General features: G+C 40.7%; 1 protein-coding gene across 1 annotated transcript in view; it reads right to left on the bottom strand.

Annotated features, from left to right (window-relative positions):
- The window catches only part of Potefam1l1 (POTE ankyrin domain family member 1 like 1), a 185901-nt gene that overhangs the window by 142152 nt on the left and 31292 nt on the right, over nucleotides 1-12457 (bottom strand). Inside the window, 1 exon segment of the mRNA XM_087654945.1 lies at nucleotides 10005-10072. Coding sequence (XP_087511071.1) covers nucleotides 10005-10072 — 68 coding nt within the window.

Raw genomic sequence — 12457 nt, forward strand, 5'->3', positions numbered from 1 at the left:
CATTCATAATGGTATATTAAAAAGAAATGTGTTGAAGGAAAAACATTTCAAAAACAAAATACTTAGGACTCTCTGGATCAATATGCTTTTTACTATCATTAGGGCAATGAGTCTGGAATCCAATCTGGGAAGTTAGGGGGAAACATGGTACACACCACTGCTTTCCTTACTCTTTCAGGCAGAAGGGAATTCAGAGTGCCTAAATCCATTTTGCATCCTACCAAATGATTTTTTTGACAAATTGAATTTCACACATATAACATTTAACATTTGTTTGTCATTTGATGTTAGAAGACATGAGGCAAAAAAAGCATATGTAGATTATTGAGATAATTTATATTCCTTAATAAAAACAATAAGTCAATATGTACGGCAAACAAGTATTTGAAACTACTAAAATTATTTATATTAAATGTTTATTAGTAGAAATAATTAAATAGTAGGATGAATATTACATGTTAAAAGAATCATATATACATTTCCTCATCAAAAGTTTAAAACATATCAAGCACTTATTGGAATGTTGACCATAAATTAAAATGACACAATGTAATAGGACTACTCATGCTTATTCTTCCTCCCACCCACTTCCTGTTCATATCAGAATATACAGACTCAGGTGAGGAAGATCTATTATCCCCTGTTGTCCGTCCAGATTTCCCTGTGAGATAGTCCAGTGGATAGCATATTGTTACCTTCTAGCTCCTAATCTGATCCATTATCATAATTAACTTTTAAAAAGCTACAGAACTCTCTCTGGCTCTTCTCTTCTCCCCTTGCTCTTGCTCCCTTATACCTTCTTCCCCCTCTCTCTCTCCATTCCTATGGTCACCCTCTTCTCTCTCTCTCTCTCTCTCTCTCTCTCTCTCTCTCTCTCTCTCTCTCTCCCCCTCTCCCCCTCAACTCCCATCCCTATCCCCAAAATAAACTCTATTCTATCCTAAAAAATACAAAACAACCCGCGGATCCCGGCCCGCAGCAGCTCTCTGCTCCCAGACCCCGTGGGAAAGAGATCTCACCGCCTGGTCAGGTGGGCACTCCTAAGGCTGCAGAGCAGAAGAGACCACCAACACTGCCCACCCCTGCCCACATCCCTGGCCCAAGAGGAAACTGTATAAGGCCTCTGGGCTCCCGAGGGGGAGAGCCCAGGAGCGGCAGGACCCCCACCTGAGACACCACAGGAACCTGAAGGAAACAGACCTGATAAACAGTTCTCTGCACCCAAATCCCGTGGGAGGGAGAGCTAAACCTACAGAGAGGCAGACACGCCTGGGAAACCAGATGAGACTGCACTCTGCATACACAATTCGGATGCCAGAGGAAAACACCAAAGGCCATCTGGAACCCTGGTGCACTGAAGCTCCCAGAAGGGGCGGCGCATATCTTCCTGGTTGCTGCCGCTACAGAGAGCCCGTGGGCAGCACCCCACGAGCGAATAGGACCCCCGTTGAAGGAATCAGAGAAAGAACTGGAAGAGCTTGAAGGGGCTCGAGACCCCATATGTACAACAATGCCAAGCAACCAGAGCTTCCAGGGACTAAGCCACTAACTAAAGACTATACATGGACTGACCCTGGACTCTGACCTCATAGGTAGCAATGAATATCCTAGTAAGAGCACCAGTGGAAGGGGAAGCCCTGGGTCCTGCTAAGACTGAACCCCCAGTGAACTAGACTGGTGGGGGGAGGGCGGCAATGGGGGGAGGGTTGGGAGGGGAACACCCATAAGGAAGGGGAGGGGGGAGGGGGATGTTTGCTCGTATACCGGGAAAGGGAATAACACTCGAAATGTATATAAGAAATACTCAAGTTAATAAAAAAAATACAAAACAAAAACAGAAAAACCCTACAGAATTACACACACACAGCCTCAACCTGACAGATTTCTTTAATATTAGCTACATTAGAAATGTATATTTTCGGCCCAGGAGCGGCAGGACCCCTGCCTGAGACACCACCAGAACCTGAAAGAAACAGACCGGATAAACAGTTCTCTGCACCCAAATCCCGTGGGAGGGAGAGCTAAACCTTCAGAGAGGCAGACAAGCCTGGGAAACCAGAAGAGACTGCTCCCTGCACACACATCTCAGACGCCAGAGGAAAAAGCCAAAGACCATCTGGAACCCTGGTGCACTGAAGCTCCCGGAAGGGGCGGCACAGGTCTTCCTGGTTGCTGCCGCTGCAGAGAGCCCCTGGACAGCACCCCACGAGCAAACCTGAGCCTCAGGACCACAGGTAAGACCAAATTTTCTGCTGCAAGAAAGCTGCCTGGTGAGCTTGGGACACGGAAGCAGAATTTCTCTAGGAGGCACGGTCTGTGTTTACCAGAAGTCCCACACCCGTGGATCCCGGCCCGCAGCAGCTCTCTGCTCCCAGACCCGGTGAGAGAGAGACCCAACCGCCTGGTCAGGTGGGCACTCCTGAGGCTGCAGAGCGGAAGAGACCACCAACTCTGCTCACCCCTGCCCACATCCCTGGCCCAAGAGGAAACTGTATAAGGCCTCTGGGCTCCCGTGGGGGAGGGCCCAGGAGCGGCAGGACCCCTGCCTGAGACACCGCCGGAACCTGAAAGAAACAGACCGGATAAACAGTTCTCTGCACCCAAATCCCGTGGGAGGGAGAGCTGAACCTTCAGAGAGGCAGACAAGCCTGGGAAACCAGAAGAGACTGCTCTCTGCACACACATCTCGGATGCCAGAGGAAAAAGCCAAAGACCATCTGGAACCCTGGTGCACTGAAGCTCCCGGAAGGGGCGGCACAGGTCTTCCTGGTTGCTGCCGCTGCAGAGAGCCCGTGGGCAGCACCCCACGCGTGAACTTGAGCCTCAGGACCACAGGTAAGACCAAATTTTCTGCTGCAAGAAAGCTGCCTGGTGAACTCAAGACACAGGCCCACAGGAACAGCTGAAAACCTGTAGAGAGGAAAAACTACACGCACGAAAACAGAACACTCTGTCCCCATAACTGACTGAAAGAGAGGAAAACAGGTCTACAGCACTCCTGACACACAGGCTTATAGGACAGTCTAGCCACTGTCAGAAATAGCAGAACAAAGTAACACTAGAGATAATCTGATGGCGAGAGGCAAGCGCAGGAACCCAAGCAACAGAAACCAAGACTACATGGCACCATCGGAGCCCAATTCTCCCATCAAACAAACATGGAATATCCAAACACACCAGAAAAGCAAGATCTATTTTCAAAATCATATTTGATCATGATGCTGGAGGACTTCAAGAAAGACATGAAGAACTCCAGAGAACAAGTAGAAGCCTACAGAGAGGAATCGCAAAAATGCCTGAAAGAATCGCAAAAATCCCTGAAAGAATTCAGGAAAACATAAATAAACAAGTAGAAGCCCATAGAGAGGAGACACATAAATCCCTGAAAGAATTCCAGGAAAACACAATCAAACAGTTGAAGGAATTAAAAATGGAAATAGAAGCAATCAAGAAAGAACACATGGAAACAACCCTGGATATAGAAAAACAAAAGAAGAGACAAGGAGCTGTAGATACAAGCTTCACCAACAGAATACAAGAGATGGAAGAGAGAATCTCAGGAGCAGAAGATTCCATAGAAATCATTGACTCAACTGTCAAAGATAATGTAAAGCGGAAAAAGCTACTGGTCCAAAACATACAGGAAATCCAGGACTCAATGAGAAGATCAAACCTAAGGATAATAGGTATAGAAGAGAGTGAAGACTCCCAGCTCAAAGGACCAGTAAATATCTTCAACAAAATCATAGAAGAAAACTTCCCTAACCTAAAAAAAGAGATACCCATAGACATACAAGAAGCCTACAGAACTCCAAACAGATTGGACCAGAAAAGAAACACCTCCCGTCACATAATTGTCAAAACACCAAACGCACAAAATAAAGAAAGAATATTAAAAGCAGTAAGGGAAAAAGGTCAAGTAACATATAAAGGGAGACCTATCAGAATCACACCAGACTTCTCGCCAGAAACTATGAAGGCCAGAAGATCCTGGACTGATGTTATACAGACCCTAAGAGAACACAAATGCTAGCCCAGGTTACTGTATCCAGCAAAACTCTCAATTAACATTGATGGAGAAACCAAGATATTCCATGACAAAACCAAATTTACACAATATCTTTCTACAAATCCAGCACTACAAAGGATAATAAATGGTAAAGCCCAACATAAGGAAGCAAGCTATACCCTAGAAGAAGCAAGAAACTAATCGTCTTGGCAACAAAACAAAGAGAATGAAAGCACACAAACATAACCTCACATCCAAATATGAATATAACGGGAAGCAATAATCACTATTCCTTAATATCTCTCAATATCAATGGCCTCAACTCCCCAATAAAAAGACATAGATTAACAAACTGGATACGCAACGAGGACCCTGCATTCTGCTGCCTACAGGAAACACACCTCAGAGACAAAGATAGACACTACCTCAGAGTGAAAGGCTGGAAAACAACTTTCCAAGCAAATGGTCAGAAGAAGCAAGCTGGAGTAGCCATTCTAATATCAAATAAAATCAATTTCCAACTAAAAGTCATCAAAAAAGATAAGGAAGGACACTTCATATTCATCAAAGGAAAAATCAACCAAGATGAACTCTCAATCCTAAATATCTATGCCCCAAATACAAGGGCACCTACATACGTAAAAGAAACCTTACTAAAGCTCAAAACACACATTGCACCTCACACAATAATAGTGGGAGATTTCAACACCCCACTCTCATCAATGGACAGATCATGGAAACAGAAATTAAACAGTGATGTCGACAAACTAAGAGAAGTCATGAGCCAAATGGACTTAACCGATATTTATAGAACATTCTATCCTAAAGCAAAAGGATATACCTTCTTCTCAGCTCCTCATGGTACTTTCTCCAAAATTGACCATATAATTGGTCAAAAAACGGGCCTCAACAGTGACAGAAAGATAGAAATAATCCCATGCGTGCTATCGGACCACCACGGCCTAAAACTGGTCTTCAATAACAATAAGGGAAGAATGCCCACATATACGTGGAAATTGAACAATGCTCTACTCAATGATAACCTGGTCAAGGAAGAAATAAAGAAAGAAATTAAAAACTTTTTAGAATTTAATGAAAATGAAGATACAACATACCCAAACTTATGGGACACAATGAAAGCTGTGCTAAGAGGAAAACTCATAGCGCTGAGTGCCTGCAGAAAGAAACAGGAAAGAGCATATGTCAGCAGCTTGACAGCACACCTAAAAGCTCTAGAACAAAAAGAAGCAAATACACCCAGGAGGAGTAGAAGGCAGGAAATAATCAAACTCAGAGCTGAAATCAACCAAGTAGAAACAAAAAGGACCATAGAAAGAATCAACAGAACCAAAAGTTGGTTCTTTGAGAAAATCAACAAGATAGATAAACCCTTAGCCAGACTAACGAGAGGACACAGAGAGTGCGTCCAAATTAACAAAATCAGAAATGGAAAGGGAGACATAACTACAGATTCAGAGGAAATTCAAAAAATCATCAGATCTTACTATAAAAACCTATATTCAACAAAATTTAAAAATCTTCAGGAAATGGACAATTTCCTAGACAGATACCAGGTATCGAAGTTAAATCAGGAACAGATAAACCAGTTAAACAACCCCAAAACTCCTAAGGAAATAGAAGCAGTCATTAAAGGTCTCCCAACCAAAAAGAGCCCAGGTCCAGACAGGTTTAGTGCAGAATTCTATCAAACCTTCATAGAAGACCTCATACCAATATTATCCAAACTATTCCACAAAATTGAAACAGATGGAACACTACCGAATTCCTTCTACGAAGCCACAATTAGTCTTATACCTAAACCACACAAAGACACAACAAAGAAAGAGAACTTCAGACCAATTTCCCTTATGAATATCGACGCAAAAATACTCAATAAAATTCTGGCAAACCGAATTCAAGAGCACATCAAAACAATCATCCACCATGATCAAGTAGGCTTCATTCCAGGCATGCAGGGATGGTTTAATATATGGAAAACCATCAACGTGATCCATTATATAAACAAACTGAAAGAACAGAACCACATGATCATTTCATTAGATGCTGAGAAAGCATTTGACAAAATTCAACACCCCTTCATGATAAAAGTCCTGGAAAGAATAGGAATTCAAGGCCCATACCTAGACATAGTAAAAGCCATATACAGCAAACCAGTTGCTAACATTAAACTAAATGGAGAGAAACTTGAAGCAATCCCACTAAAATCAGGGACTAGACAAGGCTGCCCACTCTCTCCCTACTTATTCAATATAGTTCTTGAAGTTCTAGCCAGAGCAATCAGACAACAAAAAGAGATCAAGGGGATACAGATCGGAAAAGAAGAGGTCAAAATATCACTATTTGCAGATGACATGATAGTATATTTAAGTGATCCCAAAAGTTCCACCAGAGAACTACTAAAGCTGATAAACAACTTCAGCAAAGTGGCTGGGTATAAAATTAACTCAAATAAATCAGTTGCCTTCCTCTATACAAAAGAGAAACAAGCCGAGAAAGAAATTAGGGAAACGACACCCTTCATAATAGACCCAAATAATATAAAGTACCTCGGTGTGACTTTAACCAAGCAAGTAAAAGATCTGTGCAATAAGAACTTCAAGACACTGAGGAAAGAAATTGAAGAAGACCTCAGAAGATGGAAAGATCTCCCATGCTCATGGATTGGCAGGATTAATATAGTAAAAATGGCCATTTTACCAAAAGCAATCTACAGATTCAATGCAATCCCCATCAAAATACCAATCCAATTCTTCAAAGAGTTAGACAGAACAATTTGCAAATTCATCTGGAATAACAAAAAACCCAGGATAGCTAAAGCTATCCTCAACAATAAAAGGACTTCAGGGGGAATCACTATCCCTGAACTCAAGCAGTATTACAGAGCAATAGTGATAAAAACTGCATGGTATTGGTATAGAGACAGAGAGATAGACCAATGGAATAGAATTGAAGACCCAGAAATGAACCCACACACCTATGGTCACTTGATTTTTGACAAAGGAGCCAAAACCATCCAATGGAAAAAAGATAGCATTTTCAGCAAATGGTGCTGGTTCAACTGGAGGGCAACATGTAGAAGAATGCAGATCGATCCATGCTTATCACCCTGTACAAAGCTTAAGTCCAAGTGGATCAAGGACCTCCACATCAAACCAGACACACTCAAACTAATAGAAGAAAAACTAGGGAAACATCTGGAACACATAGGCACTGGAAAAAATTTCCTAAACAAAACACCAATGGCTTATGCTCTAAGATCAAGAATCGACAAATGGGATCTCATAAAACTGCAAAGCTTCTGTAAGGCAAAGGACACTGTGGTTAGGACAAAACGGCAACCAACAGATTGGGAAAAGATCTTTACCAATCCTACAACAGATAGAGGCCTTATATCCAAAATATACAAAGAACTCAAGAAGTTAGACCGCAGGGAAACAAATAACCCTATTAAAAAATGGGGTTCAGAGCTAAACAAAGAATTCACAGCTGAGGAATGCCGTATGGCTGAGAAACACCTAAAGAAATGTTCAACATCTTTAGTCATAAGGGAAATGCAAATCAAAACAACCCTGAGATTTCACCTCACACCAGTGAGAATGGCTAAGATCAAAAACTCAGGTGACAGCAGATGCTGGCGAGGATGTGGAGAAAGAGGAACACTCCTCCATTGTTGGTGGGATTGCAGACTGGTAAAACCATTCTGGAAATCAGTCTGGAGGTTCCTCAGAAAATTGGACATTGAACTGCCTGAGGATCCAGCTATACCTCTCTTGGGCATATACCCAAAAGATGCCTCAACATATAAAAGAGACACGTGCTCCACTATGTTCATCGCAGCCTTATTTATAATAGCCAGAAGCTGGAAAGAACCCAGATGCCCTTCAACAGAGGAATGGATACAGAAAATGTGGTACATCTACACAATGGAATATTACTCAGCTATCAAAAACAACGAGTTTATGAAATTCGTAGGCAAATGGTTGGAACTGGAAAATACAATCCTGAGTGAGCTAACCCAATCACAGAAAGACATACATGGTATGCACTCATTGATAAGTGGCTATTAGCCCAAATGCTTGAATTACCCTAGATCCCTAGAACAAACGAAACTCAAGACGGATGATCAAAATGTGAATGCTTCACTCCTTCTTTAAATGAGGAAAAAGAATACCCTTGGCAGGGAAGGGAGAGGCAAAGATTAAAACAGAGACTGAAGGAACACCCATTCAGAGCCTGCCCCACATGTGACCCATACATATACAGCCACCCAATTAGACAAGATGGATGAAGCAAAGAAGTGCAGACCGACAGGAGCCGGATGTAGATCGCTCCTGAGAGACACAGCCAGAATACAGCAAATACAGAGGCGAATGCCAGCAGCAAACCACTGAACTGAGAATAGGTCCCCTGTTGAAGGAATCAGAGAAAGAACTGGAAGAGCTTGAAGGGGCTCGAAACCCCAAAAGTACAACAATGCCAAGCAACCAGAGCTTCTAGGGACTAAGCCACTACCTAAAGACTATACATGGACTGACCCTGGACTCTGACCCCATAGGTAGCAATGAATATCCTAGTAAGAGCACCAGTGGAAGGGGAAGCCCTGGGTCCTGCTAAGACTGAACCCCCAGTGAACTAGTCTATGGGGGGAGGGCGGCAATGGGGGGAGGGTTGGGAGGGGAACACCCATAAGGAAGGGGAGGGGGGAGGGGGATGTTTGCCCGGAAACCGGGAAAGGGAATAACACTCGAAATGTATATAAGAAATACTCAAGTTAATAAAAAAAAAATAAACCAGTCCTATTAGAAAAAAAAAAGAAATGTATATTTTCATATGAAACACCTCTACTGATTTGCATTTTCTACATAATCTTTCCTTCTTTCTCTGTAACATGTCTTCTTATCTGGTATACTCAATGTTTAATTATAAAGCACATTATAAATCCTGATGGAAAATTCTCAAAGAGAAAAAATCTTGAAATTTATCTCCAAATTTTAATATTTATTCCAAGCATGTACATTAGAAGTCTTTTATAAACAAAACTCTGTGTATTCTTATCATGAAGTTTGTACTATGTCCTGGGTTAGTGTTTTCTAAAGTACACAGGAGAGACTAAACAGCATTTCTCAGAATTTCCATTTTGCCTCAATCCAGTGAAGATAAGTTGGGTTGCTACTGTTTTAATAGTTTTTGTCATTGAAAAGTTGATGCTTGGCTTGCTTTCTCCCTTTCTTTCATGATTCTACAGTGTCATTCCCTGTGAACGGTGCCCATGATGTTCACTCTGGTTCTATACACCACAGTCAATTCTTCTGAAAACATCTTCTCAGTCAAGTCAAACATAAGTCTCCACATCACATAAGTTGACAGCTATTAAGACCACTCAAATATCAAAAGCCCTATTGTGGGAGGGAGAATGGGAAGCTCAGGGATTGATTGCATAATACAATTCAGCCTAAAACAGAGACAGTGAGGAAACAGCAGATGACAAGCAATAAGTAAAATTTAACATTGATGTTCATAATATGTTACATCATGGAAATGAGAAAGAAGAGCAGACATCTAACATGAGCCAAATGAAGTTTCCTTGTTGACAATTGGAGCTGTTTAGTCATTAAGACGAAATGTGATCATGACTTTTTGATCTACAAGAATGATACACAAGAAATAGCACAGACTATATCTGGGACATATTTTTATCAAAATTTAAAGATAACATTTGATAAAATATACTAGTGTATATTTTAAGAATATTTTATATTTTAAAATTAGTGAAAATTTTAAACATTAACAGCTTGGACTGGGTACCTTAAAATGTATATAATGCTATATAATAAACGTAAACAATGGGGTTGGGGATTTAGCTCAGTGGTAGAGCGCTTGCCTAGCAAGCGCAAGGCCCTGGGTTCAGTCCTCAGATCCAAAAAAAAAGAAAAGAAAAAAAGAGTAAACAAACTAACAAGAAATATCTTCATACCACTGACTGTTTATCTTCATTGTCATATGAAAATGTTTCCTCCAGTGACTCAATTTCTAAGTCAGATTCTGTAGGTAAATATTCTGAGTTAATGTGTGAAGAATTTTATATTTTAAAACCAGTCTTTTATAACAGCATATAAGTATATACAGTTTTTAATAATATTTTTAAGTTAACAACTTCAACTAAGTATAATAGATTAAGTGTATAGCTGGCTGTCTATATTAAAGACACAATGGGCCTGGTGTGGGCTTTTGAGACCTCAAAGCCCACTCCTAGTGACACAAGTCCTCCAACAAGGCCATCTCAACAAGGCCATGCCTACTTCAACAGGGCCATATCAACAAGGTCACACCTTCTAATTCTTACCATCAACTAGGCACTGGGCATTAAAATATAAGAATCTATTTGAGTCCTTCTCATTCAAGCTATCACAAATATAGTCAAAGTACACAGTATTCTTGTATATAAAATTATCTTTATGAATCCCATCACTGTGTACAATGAAGATACTACAATAAAATACACTTAGAACAGAGCAAGATACAAATTATGATGGGGCTTGTTTTATTTACCTTGGTTTCTTGGCTTTGCTCAAGTGTTAGTGTGTGTAGAGCTTTGCCTGGCATGCTCACTGATACAGCCAACGTCAAGACTGGCTTTGAAAATAGGCACACTTCAGGTTTTTTGACACTTGTGGCCCCGGGGTCTTTAAAGAATCATGAATTTTGCCATTCATTATAGCACTGTCTTTAAAGTAAAATAAGAAACATAAACACAATGGTCCCTAGACTGGCAGTACATCAGAGGTCCCAGTGTTGGGCTCAGCCAACTGCTCCAGGTGACTCTGTTTGACAATCAAGGAGGAGAGCAACTGGCTCGGTAAACAGAAATGCTGGCTGGACAGCTATGACACATTTCCTCATGATACTTGTACAGTGTCATACTTAGTAACCAAGACTATTTCTAGCTAAAAGCAATACCGACAAAATCACATCTATTAAGTTTCTTCATTTTTCATTGCTTAGCCACCAAGATAATAATGAATGACTCTCAGAATGACCACCCACAATGGAAAGCGTCGTCTCCCTCACTACCCCCAAGACTCTGGAATACAGTAGGGTTCCACCACAGCAGTGCTAAACATCCCCCAAAAAATTCGAATTGACTAACTGTTCAATAGTCCTCTTAAACATTCAGTAGATGTCAACATGTTCAAAGTACACAAGCATTGAAAAGCTCTATCTATACGTTCACCCTCTGTATTTAAATGAACATTCCAAAAAAAAATCAATTTATAGCAGTGAATGGTTTAAGACTGTAGAATAACTTTTATTTCACAGTACATTTTAAAACACTTTTTTACCTATTTCTATACAAAAATAGCTGATAATCTATTTTTGAGTAATCAACTTGTTTTTCACATTTGAAAGTTTTATATATACTTCAAAATATTTCAAACTTTAAGACTCAGTCTTATGTAAAAAGGGTTCTGTGATTCTAGCTCCCTCTACCAAGTAAACAAGTATTGTTTGTTATATGTCCTACTACTCTACTGACTTTTCCTTTCCATACTTATATTATCTTTACCAGTTTCTAACTCTTACTCCTGTACTAAAGATAATCTTTTTATGTCATCAATTTTTATCAATTTATTTACACTTAAATTTTACCCTCCTTCTTCCCCCCCCCCACGTTCTTCACTCCATCCCCCCTTTGCTTATCCTGTAGAAACTTTGTTATCTTTTTATAAGTATTTTTTCTTGATTTTACTCAAGCCAAAATGTTTTGACCTTGGATGATACAATGTAAATGAAACATTAGGGGTGGCTTATAATAGTCAATGTCTTATTTGGCAATAAGTGAGAAGCTTAGGCAGACAAAGGAATGGTATGATGAGAATAGGAAATATCAGAAGTGGGAAAGGCAGACAATAATACTTAAATGGCAGTGTGGTTTACCTGGAACTGTTATGAGGATGGTACGTCAGGTATAATACAGCAATAGGGAGAAGGATGAGAAGAACATTAGCCTAGAATCAGACTATAAAGCCTCATATGGAGCCTTGGGTCACTTTCACCTAGGTGTTAGCAACCATCATTAAGATTCATGTTTGCAATGGAAACAGATCACTCATAAAGTGATCTCACCTGGAAATGAGGCTCCTTGGATAGATGCATGTGTAGTAGAAGGAAAAATATATTTAAGGCCTACATTGCAGAATTACAACTCATAATAGCTAAATTCTTGATTTTCATTAGTTCTTATCTGTGACATCATTGAGGGGGAGTTCTCTTGGTCCTGTGTAGGCTTGATACCCCTGAGAAGGGGGATATTAGAGTGGTGAGGCAGGATTGGATGAGTGGGTAGAGGACCATCCTCATAGAGAACAGGGGAGAGGGAAATGGAAAGGCATGGGGCATTATGGAGGAGTAACAAAGAAGAAGGATGTG

Source organism: Rattus norvegicus, chromosome 3 (assembly GCF_021556685.1).
Source record: "Rattus norvegicus strain SHRSP/BbbUtx chromosome 3, alternate assembly SHRSP_T2T, whole genome shotgun sequence".
In the NCBI taxonomy this organism is placed as follows: domain Eukaryota; kingdom Metazoa; phylum Chordata; class Mammalia; order Rodentia; family Muridae; genus Rattus; species Rattus norvegicus.